General features: G+C 36.8%; 2 protein-coding genes across 12 annotated transcripts; one reads left to right on the top strand and one right to left on the bottom strand.

Annotated features, from left to right (window-relative positions):
* Nucleotides 1-1,030: 1,030 nt before the first annotated feature.
* Nucleotides 1,031-4,379, top strand: LOC306902961 (5-hydroxytryptamine receptor 3A; the record flags this gene model as incomplete). Its single annotated transcript, XM_079471881.1, has 8 exons — nt 1,031-1,234; nt 1,647-1,691; nt 1,982-2,091; nt 2,425-2,594; nt 2,984-3,144; nt 3,360-3,570; nt 3,804-4,064; nt 4,153-4,379. The coding sequence occupies 8 exons, from the start codon at nt 1,031-1,033 to the stop codon at nt 4,377-4,379; spliced, it is 1,389 nt and encodes a 462-aa protein (XP_079328007.1).
* Nucleotides 4,380-4,954: 575 nt separating this feature from the next.
* On the bottom strand, nt 4,955-19,482 carry rubcn (rubicon autophagy regulator). Of its 11 annotated transcripts, none has more exons than XM_079471390.1 (21): nt 19,304-19,476; nt 18,247-18,400; nt 17,807-17,890; nt 17,572-17,731; nt 17,387-17,493; nt 15,357-15,513; nt 14,784-15,170; nt 13,751-13,846; nt 13,071-13,186; nt 12,783-12,984; nt 12,480-12,584; nt 12,073-12,147; nt 10,700-10,760; nt 10,406-10,538; nt 10,101-10,246; nt 9,949-10,013; nt 8,952-9,190; nt 7,980-8,041; nt 7,748-7,901; nt 6,899-6,992; nt 4,955-6,644 (listed from the first exon to the last, which is right to left on the bottom strand). In XM_079471390.1, exons 1-21 carry the CDS (start codon nt 19,339-19,341, stop codon nt 6,499-6,501), a joined length of 2,781 nt encoding a protein of 926 aa, XP_079327516.1. In that variant the 5' UTR covers nt 19,342-19,476; the 3' UTR covers nt 4,955-6,498. The 11 variants fall into 11 exon arrangements, with proteins under 11 accessions (XP_079327516.1, XP_079327515.1, XP_079327507.1 ...); XM_079471389.1 differs by having other exon boundaries at nt 17,372-17,493; nt 19,304-19,471; XM_079471381.1 differs by lacking the exon at nt 12,073-12,147 and having other exon boundaries at nt 17,372-17,493; nt 19,304-19,482.
* Between the last annotated feature and the right edge of the window lie 585 nt (nt 19,483-20,067).

Below are 20,067 nucleotides of genomic sequence, written 5' to 3'. Positions count from 1 at the left end.
AAAATAAAAACGCTAAACATTAGAGAGCAGCACTAGTTCATGCGTGAATGTTCTTTCCTCTCATTAAATGTGTGACAGAGAGATTTGGTTTTTTTTCTGGTGGAAAAACAAGGTGAACCTCTAATGAGTTCAGGTGAACTTCTCCTGAGCTCTTGAAACAGGATAGGCCAGCAGTTATCAAAGGTGTTAAACAACAGGTACAGTAACCAACATGATGGTGCAACTAGAGAATCATTTCAGTTCACCCGTGGAAGCAGCGCTATGTTTTAAATTGAAGAAATATTATATAGAGGATTATGGGTCATCTTCAGCATCTTTTGACATGTTTCATTCTGATAACAGGTAATGACTCACTTATTTGCTTCTATATGTATAGGTGACGTACTGGTTAGTTTGTGTTCGTAAATCTAGTTGGTCTTGACATTAATTGAATTAACAATCTGATCTGTAACAAGTTATTGTTGTATTGTATTATCAAAATATGATATATTTACAGTATATGGTAGTATTTTATAGTATTATAAAGTGTTTGGTACATACAGTAAATAAATAATTGTATTAAAAATAATAGTCAAATGTCTTGACCAACAAAAATATTTTTATTCTAAGAGATCTGTAACAATTTGCAATTGTTATTTTATTATTGACAATTATATATTTATATTACATGGGAGTATTTTATAGTATTATAAAAAAATTGTTACATTAATAAAATGTTTTAGTAAAGAATTTATGTCAAATTAAAAGTCTCGTTGGTCTTGACATGACTTTAATAAAAAAAATCTGTTTATTCTAAGTGATCTGTAACAATATGTTTTTTTTTTATTAAAATAATATATATTTATAGCATATGGTAGTAAAGTAGTACTATAAAGTATTATTTAGTGTTTGGTAAATAAATAAATAATTTGCGTTTAACCCCCCTTTTAAAAACTTAAAGCCAAAAACTGTTGATTTGTAGTGGATATTATTAGTTTCACACGTACTGTATAAATCATTTTTAGAGCCAATGTACAATACACAGAGTACAATGTGTACAAATAAAGTTGAAACCGTCTCTGGTCTAGCATTGCCGTGTCTGTTGAGTTTGCTTCGTTGTGAAGAGGGACAGAGTGGACCCACGTATGAGTCTCTACAGCAGGTCTTTGACAGAAAGCCCTTAAGACCTTCTGTCAATCTCAGCACCCCCACCATAACCAACATCTCCTTCACGCTCTATGCTATATTAGGAGTGGTGAGTAAAAATGGGCAATACCTTACGTAATTATTTTAAGTTTTTATACATTTATATACTGACGTTTTAGTGTAATTTTGGTTTAGGGGTGGGGTTAAGGGAGGGTCTTAAGTATAGTGATACAATCGTACGTTTTTGTGTGAATTCGTGTGAATCTGCCGCCTCGTAAATGTACAAATTCCTACAAGATTACTTTTGATTGTTATATTTATCCTTAAAGTTATCGTTGATGGTAAAAACAGGCCTAAATTCCTTTAAATACTTCTTTTGTTTGAAAATTATCTTTTTTATACTCTTCTTCCTGTCATTTCAATTAGACTTCAATGCACCATGTGGGCGTGGCCAATTCCATTCAATCTTCAATATTCATTCATTATAAATTCACAATAATTGTACGTGAACTGTTTTGCAGAATGAAAAGGCGCAGATTCTTACCACCTTCCTCTGGCTCAGACTGGTAAGTTTCTAAGGCTGTAGATGAACCTTTTCCTGACACATAGATCTGGGAGACGTCTTTTTGATGTCTGCATTAACATCTGCAAGACGTATGTTTTAGATTGTTTGCTCATCTGCATCACGTCTCTAAGATGTCTGCTGTCAGATGGTCATTTAGTAGATTTCTAGATAAGATGCTTATAATTTACAATGTATGTAAAAACTGCCTTTTCTAAGACGTTTATCGGACGTTTTTACACGGCAGATGTTATCCATCTTACAGACGTATCTACGCTTGTGTTTTTCTTACAGTACTGGTTCCATGAGTTCCTCATTTGGGATCCCGAAGCGTGTGATGATGTCACGAAAATCTCCCTTCCTGTGAAAGAGCTCTGGACACCTGACATTATCGTTTATGAGTTGTAAGCGGCTCTTCTAAGAGGCTTGAGGATGTTTTACACCCAAACAGAGAAACTTCGTATTGCTTATAGATTTCTTAATTATAGCGGTTGTATGTAGATGCTAGAAGATGTTTCTGGAATGTCACGAAATAACAGACACAATACTTAAAAACAAATACTATGAAACACAAATCTGTGAAAGAGCAACATCTGAGAAATAACATTTGCTTCTGGGGTTTTTGAATCTCACGGCTGTCTAAGATGAACAACGGAGATCTCATTTGTGATATGCTTTGTATGTTGAATCAGTCACAGGTATATCTCATTCATGTTTACCTCTATCTTTCTGTACAGTGTGGACGATGACGTGTCTCAGGCTTGCCCTTACGTTTACGTGAACCACACCGGCCACATCCGCTATGACAGGATGTTGAGGCTGGTCAGCGCCTGTAACCTTGAAATCTTTAGCTTCCCATTCGACATACAGAACTGCTCTTTCACCTTCGGCTCCTACATGCACACCAGTAACGTTTCTGCCATCAAATATCAGCACATATTTACTCATTTCATGTGTCCTATGGCCATATTTTCATCTTATTTATGTGTGATCATTTATTTATTGATATTGTACTATTACACATATTTCAGTGCCAGTATCTGGTTGAAACTAGTAGTGGTATTGGGTCTGTTCAACATTATGAAATAAGAGTCACAATGTTTAACAACTCTTTATCTATGCCTCTTGTATTTTAAGATGATTCGTTGGCCAAAAAAGAGAAAACATAGAGTATAATAAACACACAGTAATAATAATATTGTGAAATCTTTTGGCCATGCTTTCGTGTAGCGAAAATCAGCAAACATCACATGCACATGTGTTTTCCTGTAATATCAACACCTGTGTTCTCTTCAGTCAAGGATGTACGTGTCAGCCCCGCCCTGTCCTTTAAAGAGATGACGGAGTATTCAAAGCGTTACCTGCAGGCCAGTGGAGAGTGGGAGCTGGTGGTCATCTTGGGGGAAGGCAGCATTTTGAACTTCGGAATAGATCAGTGGGACATCATCACGTTCTGGGTGAGAAATTAACATGAAAGTATGAAACTCAGATACACTGGATTTTTTAAATGGCATCCTAAAGCAAACTTAAAGGGATGTCTAAATATTTGGAAGAATGTTAGCGACTGACAGTTCTGGGGCATGATTGATTACCATTGTAAATGAACTAATACCACTTACTTAATGTAAGTCAATCTACCTCTGCTAAGACTTGTCTTGTTTGTATTCTTTAGGTGGTAATAAAGCGACGACCGATACTGTATGTGGTGAATCTGATCATCCCCAGCTCCTTTCTCATGATCATTGACATCCTGTCCTTCTACTTGCCACCACACAGCGTGGATCGCGCATCCTTCAAAATGACGTTGATTCTGGGCTATACTGTTTTTCTGCTTATCATGAACGACCTGCTTCCCAGCACTGCTAATGGAACACCTTTAATAGGTTAGTCACACATGACACACTCGTGAGTGAACGATATTAGACAGTTAGCCGCAAGGGTTTGTAAAGTACTATAAGAAATTTGTACTGAGGTTTTATAAAACTAAATAATTACAATTTTAAAGTCCCAATGAAGTGCCTAAACATGCGCAGATTTGCAACACTTTCTGGATAGTTTTCGACCTCAACCTGCTTGGCCATGTTTAACATAGGAAAATTGTTCATCACCTTGTCAGGTATCTATTTCTCGGTGTGTTTGGCGCTCATGGTCATAAGTTTACTGGAGACGGTCCTCATCACCAGTGTTCTCCATCACAACTCTATGAAGTACAGGGAGGTGCCGCGTTGGGTTCGAGAGTTTGTGTTTGGCTTTTTGGGCAAAATCGTTTGCTACAGTTTTCCAGAGGACCCTTTTGCTAACCCACCAGTGAAACGGGAACCTAATCCATGGGTTACCCCATCTTCAGAGTCAACATCCAGTCAACAGACAACCAACAGTGAGATGTTATTGACAGCAATAATATCAAGTGTGAGATGCTTAAGGTACAACATTTAGATGTTACATTTTGTGTTTGTGTCGTTTAGGCTCTGGAACCGTGACTTTGGATGTACCTGAGCTAAGGCAGATCAGTGAGGACCTTCGAGATATGCATTCGTATCTGTCTGTGCTACGGAGGCAAGATCAACTACAGGACCAGTGGTGTCACGTGGGCTACATCCTGGACCTCCTTCTGTTTCGCATTTATCTGCTGATCATCACGGGCTACGCGCTTGTGATCATATGCATGTGGTGCATCTGGATGGAAAAGTAGGAAGAGGTGAAACTGTTAAGATGCACTGTAAATAATTTATGTTTTTTGACCGTATTTTCAAAAATAAACTATAAAATCCTGTAAAAAGCAACATTTTCTGGTTGCTGGGGCACCAGAAATAAACCATAAAATAACGGTTTTCCTGTTTTCTCTTTAAATTTGCAGTCTTTTTCTGTAATTCTACGGTTTTAACCGCATTTTAAATATACATGAAAAATCTGTAAAAGAAAATGGACAGAAAAATTGGGTAAAATTGCGTGTTTGACAGTGTACAAATTTAGATATTTACCCCTGTATTTGTATTACTATACAATAGGACATTTTATTATTAAACCTTCTCTTGTTCCATTTTAATATTTAAAGACAACTTTCCATTGCATGAGATCTATCATAGCAGCAACTATTTTAGATAAACTTGGTCTTAAACAGCATGTTTGTCTTGTCATGTTTAGAATGGGGGTGGTTCTCAGCCACAATAACCTGCAATGTGGACCATTCATTACGCTTATGGCAACCAATTTTGGCTATGCAATAAAAATGTAATAATCTACTATTAAATGAACAACACCAAAACTATGAAACAGTCTAAACATCTTTAATAATCAGTTACATTGATATATAACAATAAGAAATTATACTGTATATGTTATTTACATTTTCTGAAATAGTGCACTTTGGCTCATCAAAAGCCCCTGAATAAAAAAGGGAATCCAGTTATTTTAACAATACACTCAAGTGAACATCAGCAGGATCAAACAGTTACAAATCTAAAGGAAAGCAAGTGTGTCCATCATTCAGTCAGTGCATTCAAGTTATATACCTCAGAGTATCATACGGTTGTTATTGCTTCAAATATATTCACAGCAGCAAACAAATGCAATCCCGAGTACAATATTTCCAAGTTAAATCATTAACAGATAAAACTATGTCGTGAATTATAACTTATTAATGTAATAAATTCTCTTAAGCAAACAACGCTTTGGTTGACTCGTCTTTTTTTACACAAGTACTTTCATTGGACAGATATGGGTTTCTCTTCAAGATCAAGTTATTGGATGGAAAGTGAGATGTTGGAATGATTGATCAGTTATACTATACCATTCAAATTCACACAAGCAATATTAAACTAGTGCAAATTAAATATAGTTTTTAGAACAACAAAGGAAAACATACAAACAAAGTGCCATTTTTGGTAGGTGCAAAATGTTAAAGCAAAAACACGTAAAATGTAAAAATAATAAGACCACTGGACCACATTCTTGAAGCTGAGCAAACATTGGAAAAACTGTTCGTAAAACTATTTTTACGTAAATTTGAGACTCATTCATGATACACAAGAACCAAAATCTGGTGCTTAGTCGATACAATTTGCTGATGTCTACAAATGACTAAAATAAATGTGTCATTTTTTATTTCAGAAAAATATGCTTAAAAAAAGAATAATACATTTGTGTTCACATATTGTAAGTAAAACCAAACGATTTGAACGTTAATAATGGCTTTACAAGTGAGCAAAATATATTTTTGAAGATTTCTACATTAGTTTCAATAGGATTTACGTAAGAAGGGTTTTAACATTTATTGGAACGTATTCGTTCTGTTAGTTTCTCAATTATTTTTATGTTATGTTATTTACAGAATAAGGTTTTATAGAGAAATGTGTTCCGTTCAAACTTCATGAATGAATCTCATTGTAGCAGTGCACTTCCGTGGTAAAAATGGGCCCTGGCACTTCTAGAAAGCTCTTGAAAAACAAACATTGTGCAAAAACACCTGGAGCTGCTTTTCTCGCCATAAACAAACTCCATTACAGAGGCACATGACATTAACATTAATACAAACAAATTATGACAAACAAAGAGCAGTCGTGACAAAAACATGAATACCCATACACACAAGCCCCCATATAAAAACAAATGAGCTTTTAGGGATGGAGCGTTAGAAGCAATAAAAAAATGGCAAATTGTAAAATGCAGAAACGCATTGTTTACGCATAAAACTTCATAGCTTTGATAATCTAAAGCTTATTTTGGATGGAACTCAAGTAAGGGTTGTTGAAACCAGTCACTACATTCACGGTTTCATTGTGCTCTTAACATGGTTTTGGTTACTTCGTGTGCTAGGTCCCACTTGCCTCCAGCTCTCCGTCCTCCTGTTCCTCCATGTTCTTGCGAGCCATCCACTCCCTTCTCACTGCCAGTCTCTTACAGCGAGGACACTCCTTCCCACCCTTGAAACAGGTCTTATGAAAGCACGCACGACAATCTGTGAATACAAACAAAAACCAGGGCTTGCATACTGTACACTGTTGTCAAAGTTGACATGAACATTTTAATACTTTTTATTAGTTATATATTTGCAAAACCCAGTGACAAACATTAATGGTGACGAATAATAATGACTTATGGCAAAAGTAAAAGCACAAAATGTGGAGATACGAGGTTTCAGAAGGAGAGCAGCGATATCCCAAGACCGTTCTGGACCTTTGCTGGGTCTCTCCAATAAGGTTTCAGATTTACCATCACAACGCAGGCACTTGTTCAGCTCGTAGGGGAAGATAATGTCCTTGTCGTTTCCACAGAACTCACAAATGAAGCCCTTGGCCTGGCAGAGCTACAGAGAAACACAAAACCAACCAGAAGAACCAATAGATGAAAAACAAGAACATCCCACACTTAAAATGATCTGAAAACTAGAACAAATTGTGTGTAAATTGGAACTGATCCTGTCCAGAAGGGTAAACTTTTCGAAGTTGAAAGCTGAACAGATAAGCTTTCCATTAATGTATGGTTTGTTATGGCCGAGATACAACTATTTGAAAATCTGGAATCTGAGGGATCATCTAAATATTGAGAAAAATCGCCTTTAATGTTGCTAAGAAGAAACAGATTTGCTTAAAACGCTCTATAATGGCTTACCGCTGTAATGATGTTGTGGAGAGTAGATTCTCGAAAGCAGAAATTCTAAGCTTTACATAGAAACCAAACTTGAGTGGGTTATTTCCAAAGAACGAGCAACAGTGAGTGAAGTTTGTAAGCGTGTGTTAACAGCCATTTTCATTCACGGCCATTTTTCTGCATCCACTCCCAAAAATAAAGGTTTTATATTTTTACGGTAGAAAATGTATGAAATATCTTCATATAACATGATCTTTACATAACTTCTTAATGACTTTTGGCATATAGGAAAATCTATCATTTTGGTCCATACAATATACAGTATTGTTGGCTATTGCTACAAATATACCCGTGCTACTTCAGACTGGTTTTGTGTTCCAAGGTCACACATTTAAAATTGGAACAGATCGTAAATCAATTCCACAATGCATTAAAACAGAGAATCATATAATTGTCCCACTCGTCTCTCACCACACAGTCTTGGACGTGGCTGGAGCCAAGGCGGAGCAGGTCTCGTAGCTTCGGGGCTAAGCTGCCGCTGCGTACAGTGATGAGGTCATTGAGAGAGAAGAGGTGCAAGTCTTCTGTCAGATGTCCTGGAAGTGTGTCGAACTGATCCAACACCCTGTCAACAGAATGAGGGCTTGTAGGGTCATGCAGTTTGCAAGCATCATAAAGAAGAAAAATGCAGGAAAACACTCACTCTTTAGCCAAACGACAAGTTTTTAAGAGATTCTTCATGTGGTTTAGCTGTTCTCTTAGTGCCTGCAACGGAAAAGATCAATTTGTTTTTAATAAACAGTTAAGACGTATATGAGAACATTATTAATCACATCCATAATAAAAGTTGGTGTTTACATAATTTATGTCTGTGTACTGTGCATATAAATTGTGCGTTCAAATGTATTCATTTATAGTTACCAACATTTAAAATTTGATATAAATGTTTATTAATTTATACGTTTTATATAAAGTTTGTGTGTATGTTTTTATAAATACAGAATGAATATAGACACAGACATATATTATGTCAACAAAAACTTCCATTCTGGATGTGATTAATCCTAGAAAAGCCCTAGAAAAAAATGCCCTAGAAAAAAGGGGTCATATGGCACGAATACGTGTTTTTCTGTGTCTTTAGTGTGTTATAAGTTGGCCATGCATGTGTTAGACACGTAAAATTGCTAAAATGTAAGTGTCGGAACAAAAGATGCACCTGCCTGAAACGACTCGTGTCCCCCCCTACAAATGTACGTCAGTTCGTGGTCCACATATGGTAAGAGGCATTACATTTCAGTCACATGCTTGCACTACTCAACGAATCACTACGCACTGGTTAACTGGTCAATCATATCACACCTCGCTTTTCAGAGCGATGAGCTATGTAAAGAATCTGCGTGTTTCAGAGAGGTGGGGCAAAGAAGAGATACAAACATGCACGGTATGTGGAAAGTACAGCGTTCTTGAACCTTAAATCGTGTATACACATTGCATTACAACCAAAACAAACGATAATATTCATTTTAGCCGTGTCATATGACCCCTTTAACCAATGTTAAATCCTTTATGCTACAACAGTCAGAGCAGGGAAACTTAACCAAACGTTTGGTATTTTGGTTACGCATTCATGTTATGTCCGTGAATATGTTCAAGAAAAACAACAAAATGTGCTTACTCGCACTGTTTCCAGGACTTTCATTTTCTTGTACATTGTGCTGTTGATGTCATGTAGGTTGAAGAGAGGGTCTCCAGCGATCTTGACCAGTAAATCTCTAGCAAAGTTGCTGACGTAGCTTTTACTGAAGTCCCACTTCCTAAGAATCTTTCCTGGCAGCAGAGCCTGTGCGTTCTCATGACAGCACTGACAGAAGAACCGGCCCAAATACTCACAGTACCTCAAACGCTTGATGTAATCTGTAACACGGAAAGAGTTTTCAGTTAACAGTTTCAAACAGGAGTTTTAGATGTACACCATCAAGCTTGAACACAACGAAAAGTTTATTCTTTATATTCTTTAAATTAAGTCATTTTCAGACTCTACTTTGATTTATTTGATCTCTTTAATGTTTGTTATACCAATTGATTTTACTACTTGATTTATGCTAAAATGAGTACTAAGGTATGGCAACACATCCATGAAGAGTTTAGGTTAAAATGTATATAAACATAAGAGAAAGTATTGATTTTATCTCATTTAATGAAAGTGTAACACATAAAAATGTACATTAATGTTCTATTTGTTAAAATGATCATGCATAAAATAACACGAACTTACAATGAGCAATATAGTTATTCAACATTTATAAATCCTTGTTTAATCAATTGTAATCAATTATTCATATTAGTTCAAGAGTTACTATAGTTTTGTTGTTAGTTTTAATAATATTTTAAATTTGCTTTTGTTTTTTGATTTTTTGAAGTTCAAATAAAAGTAGCCATTTTAACAATGCTTGTGTCCTTTTATTATTTATTTGTTTATATTTTATGTTGCTATATAAGATTAATTTATTTTAGTTTTTCTTTATTATAATTGTAGTGCCTTAAACCAAATGAAAATTCTAAAATAAATTTTAAGTTTTTCCAATAATTAATAAGCTATTATTATTATATATTTTTAATACCAACAAAACCCCAAACCTTTAATCGACGTGTATATTGAATGCGTTTTATACCTGGATCGATTCGAGTGCCGCATCCAGCACAGCGGTAGTTCTGCTTGGTCACCTCAACTTTCCTCCTGATCACACAAATGAAAAGACAACTTCTAAAAAAAACTGCAATAAAAAGGTTGATTGTAAAGCACATCATCGGGTAAAGGTCTTACTTTGGAGCCGGATGAATGTTGAAGATGATCTGTGGTCTCGGGGGAGCCCATTCCAGATTCCCTCGGACCCGGATGCGTAGTTTGTAAATGTCTGCGTGTTCTCCGTCGTCAGGAGATATTGGAAGAGAATCTGGTATTGGAAGAAGCTTTAAAAATACAAACGATGATAAAACTGGTTGTGTGAAAATTCAAACGGGATAAAAACTGATATCAGCCAATATTAGCAAATTTTGAGATGATCTGTGCCCCTGATGCAACACTCAATCAGCTTAGCTACATGTACTTCATGGCCCTAAGGATGGTACCTTCTGAGGGGCATCCTGTTCTGGTACGAGCCAGTCCAGCTCGGAGGCAGCGGGCAGCTGCATGCCATCAAACTGTCGGAGGAGACCCATAGCCACAGACTCGGCTGAGTTAGACTGTAGCATTGATGGAGAACTGTGCGGAGAGATATTACATAATTCGGGACTTTAGATTACATTCACAACTCTACACTACTGAAATTCAAAAGATCTGACAATCACTTCTAAATGACTAAGTCGGAGCAAAAATACTGTAAAAATAAATGTATGAGTATGTCTGATATCAACAGTACTTACATGGACTCTGAACTGAGGAAAGATCTACTGCTGGATGTTACACTGCGTTTGATATCCGCATCTGAGAAACATCAGATGAAAACTGTTCATCTATTAACAGTTATCTATTAATATCAACGATCACCTTGTTAATGAATATTTTACTTTTTCTGTTTTTTAAATATTGTTAAATATTTAGAAATGTTTAGAAAATATTGATCAATATACAATATACTTTTTTCATATTATTAATTTTCTGCACATTACAGTTAAATTGCATTAAACAACAATTCATGGCATAATGTTGATTACTTGTATTTAAAGGGTTAGTTAATGCAACAATTGAAATTGCCTTTATTTACTCATCCTTATGTTGTTCAAACTCCCGATGGCTTTATATATCCATAACTGTCAAATTACAGAAAAAGGTTTTCATAGGAAAACTTTATAGGATAACACAGATTTTTTGCAAGTGTTATTCATTTATAATGATGCTGGATTGATAGTGACTTGTGCCATATATATTCCCAGTGTCCTATTTGGTGAGAAACAAACAGCAATATAGTTCATCAGATTTTATCTGTCTATATAAAGAAAGAGTGGGTTTAGGGGTCTGTTTTTACGGGCACTGTAAAAAATAATAACAGAAATGAAATAATAGTTTTTCTAAAAAAACCTTTTTCTGTAATTTGACAGTTTCGTATTTCAAAAATTGACATTCATTACATGTGAAAAATCAGTAAAAAAATAACAGTACCCAAAGACATTTACATTTTTATTTCATTCTGGTGCTTTGGGTTGTACTTTTAGTATCTTATATTTTTATTTTTATTAATTTGAGTTTGTTCATCTCGCTTTGTGCAATAGTTTGCGGTTTTTGAACAACATGAGAATGTTACTTAGAATTTCACTTCTAATTCGAATTCTGCAACGTTTGCAACTTAATTTAAAAATGAATAAACAGAATTTAAATTCCTAATAAATTCTGAACCAATCCTGATCTATAATTGTCACATAACAATTCATTATTGATATGAATTACTACAAGTTCATTTTCTATTTCTCTATTAATTATCATAGGAAAAGCTGAGTCACACCCATCATATCACAGAAAGCAGTGCGAAAACCACTATAAATACAAAGACATCTAAAAGAAATCTGAGAATGATAACACATGAAATGAAGATTTTAGAAGGGTTCGGATGATCAAGCCAAAGCAGGGAAAAGCAGAAACAGTCATTGCTCAAATATATGTCAACGTTACAACACACATCCCATCCCGACCCACAACCCTATAAATAATCGTTTTTTTAGACGCATATGCAAGCAGCAAAGACTTTGAAGCTGCAAACATGACTTCCCACCCCCCCCCCCCCCCCCACTGTCTCTGGTACCTGAAAACAGGGACGCGAGCGACAGGGACAGGCCGTTCTGAGATACCGCCAGCAGGGATTGACCTTCACTGCCATCTGAGAGACAGAGACATCGCTGAAGACACGGCCACATCCAACAATACATTCACAAAGTAAACTTCCGTGTCTGTTGTCTGCTCTGTGCCTAACAACGCCTACAATCACAGTAAACCACGGCCTCCTCCGGCTTATTGCTTTAGTGTAGAATAAAACTGCAATGACCATCCTGCTATTTCCATCTTAAACACATGAATAAATTAACAAGCAAAATTATTAAAAGTAAAATTCAGGAGAGAGTGAGTGTTATCGCTCACATGACATGAGTAGTGAAGATTGTGAGGATGATTATATGATCACGAACAGGAATGAAGACTTCATGAGTCGATTACCTCTGAGCTCAATGTCCTCCACTTCTCTATCTGAGCCGGAGTCAGAGGGGTGAAAGGAATCCTGGGAACCCCTGCGTGAGCAGGCGCTGTCAACAGATGAAACACCTGCCGAAACCGGAAAAAAACAAGACATTTTTGCTCTATACATTTAACAGTTTTCATTTTTGCTTTTGTTCCATAGCAAGGTTATTAAAGTTTACGTAAATTAAAACTTTGAAAACGTTTCTGTTTATTGATATCAAATAAAATATTGAAATATAAAATATTTTTAGCAGACAAATGAAATCTTTTTTTAAAACTCACCATGACGTGAAGCAGCAGTCGGGGGCTGCAGTCGGCTGCGTCGTATCTGTTGTCTGCGCAGGCGGATCTTTTGTTTGAGCTGTTGAATCTCGGAGTCGCTATCGCCCTCTTCCTCCGCCTCTTCCTGTGGCCTGCGCATGTTACACTTCATCAGCTCGATGGCGGCTATCAGAGACTCACAGATACTGAAGTGGGCATTCTCCTGCAGCGATGACACACAAGTTTAAGTTATACAGTGAACAGTATATGATAAAACGACAATGACTGTGACGAGGACATTTGACTTACCTTTTCCAGATCAGCACAGCTGCCGAAGTCCTGTTCTGAGAGGTAGCTGATCAGACTCTGACCCTCGGAGGGTCTCCGGAATAAACCATCCGGGACACTGGTGTTCTGGAAACCATCTGCAGCAACCCAGACTCTTATTATATAACAATGTAGCAATATACTACGTTTACGGAAAATATCAAAGAGTTATGACAGTTTGGTTTAAAAAGATTATGACTACTTTGTCAAAACGTTACAGAAACGTTAAAAAACATTAAAATATCTTTAATGCACTTGATTATTTTTTGTACGTTAATACATTTCCTAAACATTGTAAACGGCAGATTAGGGGTGTGTTTCATAATGTTTTGTCATTTTTTATAATCTCGCACCCTTAACAAAAAAATCTTCAAAGTCATCAAAAACATTCAGTCAGTTCTGACTTACAATGATTTATTTAATGATCAAACTTGCAATTTTTTTCATCTAAACCCCTTTGATGTCTCATTCTGTAACCTTAAGACATTAAGCTTTTAAAAAATTATACTTCCAGAGAAGCTATTGTAATACAAGCATGAAATTGACAAATCTTTTAGAATTTAGAATTTTCTTAAAGTGTTCCAATACCACTGGCGGCCACTAGTGGCACACTAACTTCAGTTTTTATTGATTTTCTGGAAAGCAAACACGGGTGTACTCACTAGACTCCATGTAAAGAGAACTGTGAGTGCTGCTGTCACTGCTCTGAGGTGAGAACGGACCACAGCTTTTGGAACATAGTGTATCCGTAACAGATTCTGTAAAACAAAGAAACACAAGCCAATTCAAACCAGGGACATGATGTTAAAGAATGCACCTTCCCAGTTTCACCATCTTTCCATGAGAACAAACATTGATGAAAATGTCAAATCTGAATGGAGGATCAAAATGCACAAAAGGATATAACCTCTTTGCATGAGAGGCCAAACTAATTTTTTTTTTAAATAAAACTTTTTTTCTAGTTACTTTAATGTACATTGGATAAAATAGCTAAAAACACACAAATATGAAAGGAAATTCATGAAAATGACAATTAAATAAAAGTTTGACAATTAAATAAATGAAAAACTTTTGTGAATAAAAGAAAATGACAAAATAATAAAAACAACCATGAATGGCTCACTGTTTGAAATGAACAACCCAAAGCTAAAAAGAAAATCAATTGAAATGCGACGAATTGAATTCATGCGAGGGTGTCGGAAAATGAAGGGTTTGGACAAAGTGCAGTTTCAGAGCACTGCAAACCTGCGACAGGGTCCTCGATAATTACGGTGATTTTCCTGTGACCCTCTCCTTCACATACAAAGACAGAGAAGAGAAAGAGAGAATAGGGTTGAAGTAGTAAAGATATTACCCACACATCCAAAGCAAGATCAGAAAAACAGCAGAAAATTCCAGCTCTAACAAGCAAGATGTTAAGATTGCCTATAAATATATTTTAAAAAATGACATCTATTTTTTGCTTAAATAAAAAAGGTTAGTGTGTTTGTTTTTGCATTTTTGTTCATATTTTTATTCATATTAATATCACCTCAATAAAAGATGGAAAAATATATTTTCTGGATGACTAAAATAAATCGATTCATTGAAATGAATCAAGAGGACTCTCTCAATCGGATTTTTCGCATGCTTTTTGATCCACAACCCAACGCTGATTTGATGAGATCTTGGGCCTCAAAAAACATATGTACGCACCATGTTTTTGTTTGTGAGAGATGCCCGTATCGGACAGAGACCGCATGTGTCCCCTGGAGCTCCGCCCCATGTTCTTCTGAGCCTCTGAGAAAGAGCAACGTCGTGCTGGAGGTGGAGCCAAAGCCATGTGGGTGGAGGTCTTTGCTTCGGGGTGTTCATTGCTCTGAGTGGAGCTGGATGAGTCCTGCCGTCTGTGCTTCCCCAGATTACCGATAGCAAGATATTCTGGACCGTCATCCAGATCCGCTTCCGCACAGTCGTGTATTTCAGCCGGAGCGGGTGAGGTGGGTTCTGTAAAGGCTATGTGAGGTATTCCCGTTTCCGGGGGGCTCTGATTTCGTCCGCACACCCATGGAGCCCCCTGCGTGCTGCTGGACGGCAAGGAATCTGAAGAAAAACACAAACGTAATGCGAATATGAGGAATGGTCACATTTCATCGCCACCACCCACCTTCCATCTCCAAATTTTTGTCCAAACAACATGCCATTTTCTTTTCGTATGAGGTCCTTATGCATGTAAACAAGCCAGCGTTCACAGAGAGGCCTGTTGTTCTCGCTCTGAAATCTGCTGACCTGAGCTGTTGGTGGAGTCTGGGGTGCTGGAAATCTCTGTCCGTCTGCGGCACTGCGAGTTGTCTGCAGTTTTCCAACTTCCTGTCGCCCCAGGCAGCAAACACATACTCTGACTCTTCAGCAAACCCAGGGATGCACACACTTTCAAGTGCGAAAGCTGTACACACACAAGAGATGGACGAAAATGACAAAATCTGTTCGTAAAATAGTGAAACAAAACATGGGAACCCTTAAGGCCCATTCAGACCACAAGCGAAAAAAGAGGCCTAGTGAAATCCAAGACTGTTGGTGACAGGAAGTGGGTCTGTCTAGCAGCTCAACAAAGTTAGTCTATAAATTGTTACAGTGCACACAATAATCGTTCTCGAAATACTGTTTACAATTTTAAGTAACTTGTTTTCTGAATTGTATATATAAGGGCTGTTTAACGATTGATTGTGATTAATTGCATCCAGAATAAAAGTGTGTGTTGACATAACACATGTCTGTGTACTGTATGTGTTTATAAATGGAAAATGAATATGCACAGAACACAGACATCCTGTATTATTATGTAAACACAAACTTGTATTCTGGATGAGATCAATCGCGATTAATCGTGGCACAGCACTATTTCAGATGTTTACATTTACAATACTGTAATGCTGTACAATATTTTACCCATGCGTGTGCACTAAAACGTTCCACAACAGGTTGGTTGACAATGTCTTGACTCCTTTTTACTGTTTTTCAAAGTTGTTCTGTGTCTACCCTGGACCCGACACGACACTCAGCTTGTTAATAATGTTATTGTTGCGCTACATCCAGCGTGGATAAAATGTCAAATTATAATGGATTCTAATGCGTTCTATCATCTGTTGTCGCGTCACATCACTATGCGTCGGTTCAGACACTGTGTAATTCAATACCACAATAATATTGTACACCGCGATTCAAGTCCGGGTACTTATCATAACAATCAAAACATAAAACATTGAATGCCTATGTTTAAAAAGAGTGCCAAGAGCTGCTGATTTTATTTGTCGTTTATTGATTTTCAAATATAAAACGTGTTGAAATGTTTTCATTTAAATTTTTACCTCATTTTAACAATACCACTGATAATATAATACCGTGATTATTATGGTCACTATAACCATGCTATGAATTTTACATATTGTTCCATACCTTTGTTAGATACCTACTGTAAACATACATGTTAATGAATGTAGGTGGCTCAACCAGACTCAAAAAAAGTTTTTATATCATAATATCATGCCCTTTATATTTTGTTCATCCCTAATACTGTAATGTAATTCTATAAATTTAAAACCCAATTTTGTTCGAAAATGTTTGTACACCATACACATCACAGTCATTCCTGCCATTTGAACTCTTTGACAGCCAACTATGTATCTTGATGACATATGTTGCAAAAGATTTTCACAACAACAATCTTCATTACATCACAACAAAAACATTGGCCTGTTAGAGTTAGTATGAGTTGCTGGCCTAGATCTTGTATAGCCCATTAATATCTTTATTAAACAAACCGATCCTGACCTTCTGTGTTTGCTTGGTGGGTTTATTAGACATAAAGATCTGTGACAAAGCATTTGTGCCAGATGTTTTAGTCAAAAAGGTCAAAGGGCACTTACTCTTCAGCCTATCAAACACAAACAAGCTGTTGTTATCTTACCAATACATGTGTCATTATGGGACCTGCATTCGGGTCTAAGGATTTCTGACGGCCTCATAAAAAGGTTGTGCCTTCTAAAGCGTATTGTCTAACATTTACGCATTTTGACTTTGGCCCCATTTATCTAAATTTGGATGAACTATCCCTTTAAAGTCCCTGTGAACTGGAAGACGTGATCGCTTTCAGTATTCTGAGTGAAATTGAATATCGAACAAACAACTGTGGGCGTGGCTTGTGTTTTTACACAATACAATTTTTTATTTCATGGGGTTCAATTTAAAAGGTTTTAAGCACAAATGATATCGGAAGAATGCCGGATAATGGATAAATAACATACGTTGTCAGTTCTCACCCGGACAGTGTCGATGAGGGCTAACAGACGAGGGTTATTCTGCTCCACCGCCTCCAAACACTGAAACATGGCACACACGTGTGGCTCGCTTAAAAGGAAGGCCCCATCTACAAATGTCGAAAAACACATTTTGATAAACAACATCACAATGTAACCAAAATGATGACGTGTGGATGTTGCCGTACCGTTGTAGTATTTCTGTATATTTCCTCTGTGCTGCAGTAGCGGCTTGAGCTGTGCAGATAAGATGTGACTTTGTAGACTGTGCAAGAGCCAACGTTCAGCTTTATAACCCTCTCCGAAACACTGCATGCCACTGCTCAACACCGGCTCCAACTGACTGAACTGCGAAACAAAATCATTCTCATTTAAAATGGCACAACAACAGAAGTAGGAAATTCTCATTCGGTTGACAAATACCTGTTCTACGTGACGGGCCAAATGAGGACAGAGGTACCGCACGCACCACACGAAACGCCAGTAGTCTTTTTGTTTGTAGTAAACCTACATGTTGAAAGAATAAGAACGTGTAGCACAGTGCCAATGATTCAGGAGTTAAATTTTTTGACCATGTTTACAGTGTGTAAACTGTTATAAAACGGCAACAAGAATTCATACTGCAGGGTTATCTGTACTATGAAACCAAAACATGCACAGAAACTAAAACAATGAAGAAATTAAACTTGTTCATTCGGCCACACAGGCTATTTGTGCCTAATAGTTCCTTATGTATCAGGTTGTTGTGTAGGATAATGTTCCTGGGTGGCTTACTGCGGTTACGGCAGTACTATTCGTATACATTTTTCTTTCATGTTTTCGAAAGAAGATAGCAGTTTTTATTATCAAGGCCCATACGGCACCTGTTCATGTTTCAGGCCATGACCCAGGATGTTATTCATGTCCTTGTGCAGGCGCTGAAGACCCCCATAGCGAGACCACACATTTGGGTTGTTGGTTGACAGCAGCCCTTCAACGGTGGTCTTCAGATTAGACAGAAGCTTCCAGTGTTCCCATCTAACAACACACAGGTGAGACAAATCAGACTGGTCATGCTCATGAAATGTCAATAATAGAATTGTGTCAAAATACCATCAATAAAACACATATTGTTTTTTTAGCTGCTACACTATTAATGTAATAAAATTAATATTCATAAGGGCTAGAATGAGATTTAGCAATGTTGAAGCTCTTTTCATGTATTCATATTGTAGAATAAGATAGATACTTGTGCATTTAGATATAACAATTAAAACATAAACAGGAAATACTGATATTGCAAACATGACACGATAACAAAGATGTAAAAAGTTAAACTTTATGTAAAGAAAGTAAGCATTACATTTGGATCAGATCTAAATCTGAAAGCATTGTATTTGTATTATTATTATTTAGCGATGTCGTCTGGTATTTAACAGCTTAACGTGAGTGCATCACGAGACTGAAGATATGCTGTCAAAGTCTTCCTGCTAGAACATACGACGCTGACGAAGTACGAATCCCACTATGATCATGGCGTATTCCTGAATATTAATTGCGTCATTGGCTTTACTTGGGAAACTTCCTGGATTTTCCGTTTTGCTATTGGTTTATTCTCACGCTAACTACCGCCCACATACCAACGTTTCCATTTCGACCAATCAGAGAGGTCTATCGAGCGTAATTACCATTCACGAGCGTAGCCTTGGTTATAGTGCGATTTAAACACACTAGCCGGCTAGCTCAACGTGAACGTTGTAATCGATAACGGTGTCAGCAAATAAGAATGTCGTTCATTGATTATAAGTATATGTGCATACGCAGATATTGTTAAGAGAATGTGGAGCTGAATATACAACATTGGGCTGTATAATCGAAACCTAAGCCCCTCTGTGACTAGCTGTCAAACTCAGCACTGCTTTATATGTTCATTTCATTTACCTGCGCTCGCCATCTTCCGACTCCATCGATATTTCCATCTGTGCCCCGGTCAAGTGTGATAATTTCAGCCTGGTCTTGATCACAGATCAGATTTAAATAGAGAAAGTCTGCAGAAGAGCAAGAGAAGGTGTTTCCACTGGGCGTCCCGGACCATAACAAGACAGAAGTAATGTGAAGTCAGCGATAAATCGTTTACTCGGGAAGTGCATTCCAGAAAGAGCGGAAGCAGACTTATTACATATAATAAAAGTTTATAACGTCATCTAAATAAACGACATCGTTGGAAATTTTCAAAAGCACAGTTACAATTACAACATTTACCTTTTATTTAAGATAAAGTAATAATTAACATAAATGAAGAAAGTTTCAGTCATATACAAAGAAGTAATATTTACTAGTTTTATGGCGTTTTTGAAGCGTGATAGAGGATCTTGGAGTTAGTTTCGCTGTCATTTTTTGGAAACATTCAGTAAAATTGTGCATTGGGACCAATGTTTAAATTGAATCCTTTGTTTAATAAATAGTAACTTGTATATTCTAAGCTGTACCGTATTATATAATGACCGGCCAAAAACCGAAATATCGTTTTAATTATACATTTTTATATACATTACATGATAGTCTAATGGTGGCATGTTAAATTTGGTATTATTTAATTTGTATCCGAAATCCTTGAACATTTCATTAATTCTCTATCGTTCATTTCTATAAATTGCTGGTTTTACGTGTTTTCTATAAACCGTGCTTTTACGCCCCTTGAACAC

The sequence above is a fragment of the Barbatula barbatula genome, assembly GCF_947034865.1.
Source record: "Barbatula barbatula genome assembly, chromosome: 13".
NCBI lineage: Eukaryota > Metazoa > Chordata > Actinopteri > Cypriniformes > Nemacheilidae > Barbatula > Barbatula barbatula.
The sequence above is the reverse complement of the archived record's forward strand: the minus strand, read 5'-3'. Positions and strand labels throughout refer to the sequence as shown.

Excerpts from the sequence above, each read along its gene's own strand:
- rubcn (XM_079471380.1), bottom strand. The coding sequence starts at position 19,341 with ATGGAAATATCGATGGAGTCGGAAGATGGCGAGCGCAG. Across the intron at positions 13,847-14,783 it reads CTCTCACAAACAAAAACATG|AATCTGTTACGGATACACTA; the intron begins GTGCGTACATAT and ends TTTGTTTTACAG. Across the intron at positions 6,993-7,747 it reads GCCACGTCCAAGACTGTGTG|CTCTGCCAGGCCAAGGGCTT; the intron begins GTGAGAGACGAG and ends GTTTCTCTGTAG.